Source organism: Emys orbicularis, chromosome 13, assembly GCF_028017835.1.
Source record: "Emys orbicularis isolate rEmyOrb1 chromosome 13, rEmyOrb1.hap1, whole genome shotgun sequence".
Classification (NCBI taxonomy): Eukaryota; Metazoa; Chordata; order Testudines; family Emydidae; genus Emys; species Emys orbicularis.
The window spans coordinates 780237-786973 of record NC_088695.1 but is presented as its reverse complement, the minus strand read 5'-3'; the positions used below and the strand labels follow the sequence as shown (position 1 = coordinate 786973).

Below are 6737 nucleotides of genomic sequence, written 5' to 3'. Positions count from 1 at the left end.
AGCGCGGTGCATCGTTCTGCGTGTGGCTGCAGTGAAACATGGCTCAGCCTGTACACGTGGGGGATGCACTGCCCCGTGTGAGCACCGTGCTAGCAACACAACTGGTCCTGTCCAGGTACCCCTGCCCGCCCCCGCCCAACCCAAGTAGTGACGCTGGTGCAAACCCCGTGTGGCTCAGGCCGTAGCAGGCAAAGGTTTATCACCACGCGGGTGAGTGTCTGTATGAAACCCCCAAGCACCACAGAGTACAGCGCACGTCACACCCCATATTTACTGGGGTGAGGGACATGACTGGTAAAGGTGCAGAAACCCCCCAAACCAGCGCCCTGTCTGATCTCCCTCCCCTCGGACCCTGTTAGTGACGGGGGGAAAGGCCACAGCTGAGGTGCTGCTCTCTGAAGGATTCATTCTCCCCAGCTGGCCCCAGTCCTCTAACCCTGTGCCGGACTGTCAGAGCCCCCAGGCCATCCCCCACCGCAGCCCCATTCCAGGATCTGAACCCGTCCTAGCCTGTGGTTACTGTGTGCAGTGCCCAGGCTGCGTGGCCCCCCGCGGGGCAAACTGGCACTACAGCCATGGTGGCCACAGACTCCTGCATCTCAGCCTGTCAGCCCCGGACCCAGCTTAGCTGCCCCTTTCCCCACCCCTCCACATGCTCCCTGCCCCAGCTGGAGGAGGGGTTCGTGGGCTGGCTGCTCAAGGATTCATTTGAACCCGAGTTTAAAGAAAGTGCTTTAGGAAGCCTCCTCACAGGTCTCTAAGGGGTTTAGGAGCACCAGGCTCATTGACGATTCCTGGTAGGCATGCCCCTAAACCCCTTGGGCACTCTTGGAAACTCTCCCCGAGTCACAGTCCCTGTAATGTCCCTGACCCGTCATCTCTGCTGTGTATCCGATGAGCGTTCAGCAGGGGCAGCCTGGCCTGTCTCAGTCACCCGGTCACTCAGGGCGGCGGCGGCTCTGGATGGCTGCGTCTATCAGTGTTGCTGCTGCTCAGCCCCACCCCTGCCCAACACCCATTATTCACCCTCAAACGCTTCCGACCACCCCAAACCCAACGTACACGGGCCAGCCCCTTCCTGCAGGGCCCGTGCTCCCCAGCACTGCCATACACCCCCCCATTCCCTGACCCTAGGGTTACCATATTCAAACATTTAAAAAAGAGGACACTCCACAGGGCCCCGGTCCTGCCCCCAGCCCTGCCCCAACTCCACCCCTGGCCCCGCCCCTTCTCCACCCCCATTCCAACCCCTTCCCCAAAGTCCCTGCCCCAACTCTGCCCCCTCCTCTGAGCTAAGTGCTTCCCTGCTCCCCACTCGCTCTGCAGCCTCTATGCCCCCCTGCCCCTGCAGCCTCTATGCCCCTGCCTGACCTGCTCCTCCTCACCCTGCAGCCTCTGCACCCCCTGCCTGCCCTGCCCCTGCAGCCTCTGTGCCCGCTGCTCCTCACTCGCCCTGCAGCCCCTGCACCCCCCACCCCTGCAGCCTCTATGCCCCTGCCTGCCCTGCTCCTCCTCGCCCTGCAGCCTCTGTGCCCCCCGCCTGCCCTGCTCCCCCCTCCAGCGCTCACCCGGCAGAGGGAGAGCTGCGGGCTCCACGTGGACTCAAACACTGCCGCGCTGCTCTGTGGGGGAGGGGGAGGGACTCTGGCTGCTAGAGGCCCCAGTGGCTGCGAGCGGCTTTCAATCAGGCCAGCCGCACTCTGCATGAGGGGAAGGGGGAAATCCCAGACATTTCTACTTGATTAGAGATCCCCCCGGACGGCCATTTAAAGCTGAAAAAGCCGGACATGTCCGGGGAAACCCGGACAGATGGTAACCCTACCTGACCCGCCCCAGACAGAATCCTCCAAACGGGCTAAAGAGAGATTAAAACCCCAAACCGACATTTATTGTGTCAAATGAAAATTGCCAAGAGATATAACGTTACTATTTAAAACTGTTTTTAAAATCTTAAGCAAAAAAAATTACACCCGTCACACACAAAATCATCCCATTTGGGAGCAGAATCGGCGCCAGCTTAGGCTTTGTCTACACGCAAACGTGCACCAGATCAGTTAGGGGGACGCTGATCCTGGTAGGAGAGGAGGCTTTTTCTCGTGTCGCTTGAGTCACTTGGGAATCAGTTTAAATCAAAACAAGCCCTGTCTTACACCAGACTAAGAGTGTCCACACAGGGATTTAACTAGCGCACTTCAAATTCACACCGTTGTAGTTACACTGGTGCAAATCGCAATGTAGACAAGGCCTTACACTGGAGTGCCCAGTGCCCTGACAGCAGGATTTATCCTATTACACAGGAAGCTGCAGCAGCAAAAAGAAGAACATCTTAATCCCTTAATCATCGCAGAAACAGAAAACGGGGGCTAAGTTACAATCAAAGCGAACAGAACAGTAGGTGCTGGGTACAGCATCCAGCCAACCCTGGTTACGTTTCTATACAAAAAAGATCGTCAGCGATACAAGTTTTCATTTTTTCAAAAACAAGACAGTTCTGTAGAAATCAAACAATAAGCGACTCCGACCATCCCAGCCAGTCTGCAGCCAAGGAAAGTTCAATTCTCTCACGGCCGGGCGTTTAGCTCGGGTACAATCAAGGCAAAGGGCTTTAAGCAGAAGGCGGAAGGTGCTGATGAGCTGTTGCATTCCCAGGAGCCTGATCTGCTCCGGTCTCTCCCCTCAGTCTGGGATCCCTCCAGCCGGCTGCGCAGGGGCCGACGGGCTCCGTTACGCTGCAGAAATGAGACAGGGACAGTCAGCGCCGGGTCGGGTGAGCAGACACAGCAGGGCCAGCTCCGGTACTGGGTGCTCACCTGGCGCTCGGGGTAAAGCTCTGACTGGGAGCCACACCCCGTGCCGAGGGGGAGGAGACCGTAAAGCCGATCACTGTCCCACTGAGCTACAGCGATCACTGCTCCCAGCGCGGCATCTGTGACACATCCCGGCCCCTTCCCCTAGAGCCAGGGACACCCCAACCCCCTCCCGGAGTCCCTGCAGCCTGGAACCCCTCCCTGCAGAGGGAAGATGCAGACCCGCCCCCGCACTCAGCACCCCCACTGCAGGGAGATCAGGGCAGGGCTCCCCACGGCTGGCTGGTCAGAGGGGCAGGGCCTGGGGGACTCTGGGCAGGGATCTCCCCCCCGGCTGGTCTCCCCCTCACTTACCCTTGACACAGGTGTCCGATCCCTGGTTGCTTCCTGGGAGGGGAGAAGGAGAAGGAGACGGGGGGTGTTAGCGTCTCCGGCCCTGATCCCCACCCGGCCCCTGCGTCAGCATTTACCCTGCTGCAGGGCGGGGTTGACGCTGCCCCAGCCGAGCGGCTGCACTTTGCCCTGGTGCGAGGGACGACGAGGGGGGAGCCAGCGGGAGTCAGGGCTCGTCACTGCTCCCCGGGGCTCAGAACCCTGCGCCCCCCCCACTGGGGACTTGGACATACGGGGGTGGGACTCTCAGAAGCACCTTAGTGACTCAGGAGCCCAAACCCCATTGAAATCAGTGGGGCTGAGGCTCCTACATCCCCCCCGCTCGGTGTACAACACGTCCCATCGGCGCCAAACCCAGCTCCCAGCTGCAGCAGGAGGGGGCGGGGGGGTTAGACCCAGGCCAGACACCGCCAGGGCCAAATGCTGCTCCGAGGGGTCAGACGCCCCCCAACCCCATGGGAAACACACACGGCTGGTCTGGCACACGAGGGGTGTGTGTGCCCCTACTGACTTCACGGGCTGCCGCAGGAATTTCAACGACACCAAGGGGAGTTGGGTGCTGACACTCCCCTAACTCCCAGTAACTCCCCTAGGTTCCTCTGAACACAACCTAATCAGGGGAAATTGCCCAGCACAGCTGTGGCTGAATAATTTAGCTCTGCCGGTCAATCTCCCCATGCAGCTAAACCCCCAGTGTCACTGAAACAGCAGGGACCCCCCATCCCACAGAGGGACCCTGGGGTGCGTTAACATGTCCTGTGTCTCCCCCCGAGGCCTCAGGGAGAGCAGCACGTCCCCTGGGCTAGTATCACCCGCACGTCACCTACCGGAGCTGGCAGAGCCGTCGTGAGCTGTGGGGGAGAAGGAAGCCGGGGTCAGTGTCTGGCGGAACGCAGGGTCCCCGTTCTCCCCGCCCCACACGTGTTATACACGTACACACCCCAGTGACTGACCCAGGTGCTGGTGTTCTGCCATTGGGCCCAGACACCACGGTGATGGGCGACCTACACAGAGCACCCAGGCCCGGGCAGGGCGTTAGTGTCACTGGCCAGTCCCGCTGCTGCAGCTCCCCAGCCTCCAAGAGGCCGTGGGGGGCTAGGGGAGGTCTCCTGGGACTGGCCCCGGGCTACCACTTACCGGGTCACACAGCGACAGGGACGGGGAGGGCTCAGCATTTACCTGCAGCCGCTTTGTAGCCGTCTCTCTTCTTCCCTGCAGAGACAAGGCAGATTGCAGTGAGCACGGCTGCTCTGGGGCAGGAACTGGCTCCGATCTGTGCCCATGGCCCAGAACCCAGGGGCCCAGTCCATCGCAGGGGCAGGGTGACAGGCTCTGTACGAACCATTTTCCTCCCTGGGTTTCAGGCTGGTGGCTCCGACCCAGCCAGGGCCACACAGAGTTTTAAAAACACAGGGGGAGACCTAGATGATGAGGGGCAGAGAGTGACCCCGCCCCACACTCATCCTGCGTTGGGGGCTCCTCTCCTGGGGGGCTGGGCCTGGCTCCCCACTCTGGGCCCTGCAACCTGGCACATGGGGTCACAGCACAGACTCAGGTGTGGGGCTGTGACCCCACATGCCAGGTCAGCACCGCTCAACTTCCGCGGCTTGGGGGGCCCAGAGCAAACTGCCCCTTTTTGCCCCCACCTGGTGGCCCTGGGGCCCAGCAGCAGAGCGGGGTAGCCACACAGCACTGATGCCGGGGGCTGTCGGGGTGCGTGCTGGGGCCCAGCCAGGCGAGAGCAGGTCAGCACTCTCCCAGCCTAGGCACTAGGGGGATGGGCACGTCACCATAGCCTGGCACAGATGGCTCGTTGGCGCCCCACCCGGCACTTACTGAGGAAGACAACGGCTCCAACGATGGCAGCGACCAGCACAAGAACCCCGATAACGACACCCACGATTAGCATCACGTTGAACTTGGACCCTGAAACAGGAATGGGCCAGTGATCAGGGGAACCCCAAACCCTCTTCCCCTGTCACATGGGTCAGTCACCCCGCCCCCCACTGGAGCCCCATAACCCCCCCAACCCCCTTTCCCCATCCCAGGGCCAGTCCTCCCCTTACTCCAGGGCACTCTCAGATCCGCAGTCAGGCTGGGGTGCTCCACACAGCAGGTATAATCAGTCTCACTGCTGGGGTCAATCTCGATGGTGGCCCGGGTCTGGTAGGTCCCATCCCCGCTGGGAACCACCCCCCACTGGATCGTCTCCTGCGGCACGGCCACCCCCTTCTTCAGCCACACGACGGCCACGTTCCGCGGGTAGAAGCCGTGGACCCGGCAGGAGAGGGTGGTGAGACCCCTGTCCCGGCTCGGCCGGTCGCTCACGTGCACCCGCGGTGGCTCTGGGGGGAAGGAGAGATGGAGTTAGAGGGAACTCCCGGAGCTGGATCCCCCGGGGGCGGCAGCAGCCGAGGTGACTGGCCTGAGGGACGGGACCTGGTGCAGCCGCGCTCTCACATCTGGTTCTGATACACGCGGCCGGGGCACAGGCACCCCGAGGGGCTCTGCTCGGCTGGGGGGGGCGGTAGGGGGCTGAACAGGGCGGGGACGGGACAGGGAGACGAATGGTGGCTCCTGCAGCGATGCTGGGGCCTCGCCCGATGTGGGGACAGAAACATCCTGCCAGGGACAACGCTCAGCGTGATGGACGTGGGGGAGGGATCTCTGCAGTGAGGATACAGCCCGTTCAGTGACCCCCGGGGTCTGACGTGCCCCCCTCACCTCTCCTCTGCAGCGTCTCCTTCCCGTACTCCAGGTACTTCCCCAGCCACTCGATGCACTCCTGCTCCAGGTAGGCTCTCCGTCTCTGAGCGATGCTCCTGTCAGCATCCCATTTCTGTTTGGTGATCCGAGCTGCGTCATCTGCCGCCACCCAGGTCTCATGGTCCTTATCCAGGCTGATGAAGTCGCGCCCATCGTAGGCATCCTGGCTAAACCCCCCTTTGGAGCCGTCACCCCGGAGCTCACAGCCGTACATCACTTGGACAGTGTGAAATCCTGAAACACACGGAGCCGGGCCCAGGGCTGGGTCAAGTTTTGAGCCACAGGAAACAGCTACTGCTAGAGATTCTCTAACACCCCCAGGCCCCTGCGATGGGGCACCAGCCCCGAGACCCCCTGGGCCTACCACCCCCCCGCCCCAGGAAAAGAGCAGTAGAGGTGAGTCCTCCAAGCTGCCTAGAGCGGCTGCGGGGAGCAGCCAATCAGGGACCAGCAGGATCATAGAAGGAGGAGCTGCTGGGCAGAGGGCCCCACCCTTAACCCTGCCCTGGCTGGAGCAACCGCGCAGGGTCCCTCTGCACACCGACCCCACCCCGCAGCGCCCCCGCCCCACAAGTGCCCGATGTTCCCAGGATCTACTTGTGCTCTAGGAACTGGAACAGCTCCAGGGGCCGCCCAGCGCTCCGGGGTGCGACCATGGCCGTGCAGGAGCAAACTCTGGTGGTTTTGCTCCTTTTCAGACTGGCCGCCGTCTCCCACGGGGCTGGAGCCGCAGGACGCCCTGGGCTAAGATGGCTCCTGTTTCCCTACAGC

At 61.9% G+C, this 6737-nt stretch overlaps 2 protein-coding genes across 5 annotated transcripts in view; both read right to left on the bottom strand.

Annotated features, from left to right (window-relative positions):
- Positions 1 to 6737, bottom strand: part of LOC135887747 (class I histocompatibility antigen, F10 alpha chain-like) — a 265826-nt gene that overhangs the window by 183933 nt on the left and 75156 nt on the right. The window lies entirely within an intron of this gene.
- LOC135887748 (H-2 class I histocompatibility antigen, Q9 alpha chain-like) overlaps positions 2641 to 6737 on the bottom strand; it is a 61591-nt gene continuing 57494 nt past the window's right edge. For 3 of the 4 annotated variants that reach the window (XM_065415486.1, XM_065415487.1, XM_065415488.1), the window contains exons 3-9: positions 5925 to 6200; positions 5267 to 5545; positions 5037 to 5126; positions 4380 to 4412; positions 4028 to 4051; positions 3162 to 3194; positions 2641 to 2729 (exon numbers count right to left, since the gene is read on the bottom strand). In XM_065415486.1, the coding sequence (XP_065271558.1) occupies positions 2725 to 2729; positions 3162 to 3194; positions 4028 to 4051; positions 4380 to 4412; positions 5037 to 5126; positions 5267 to 5545; positions 5925 to 6200 (740 nt within the window). In that variant the 3' untranslated portion in view covers positions 2641 to 2724. The remainder of the gene's footprint in view (positions 2730 to 3161; positions 3195 to 4027; positions 4052 to 4379; positions 4413 to 5036; positions 5127 to 5266; positions 5546 to 5924; positions 6201 to 6737) is intronic. The other variant, XM_065415489.1, reaches the window with a different exon arrangement.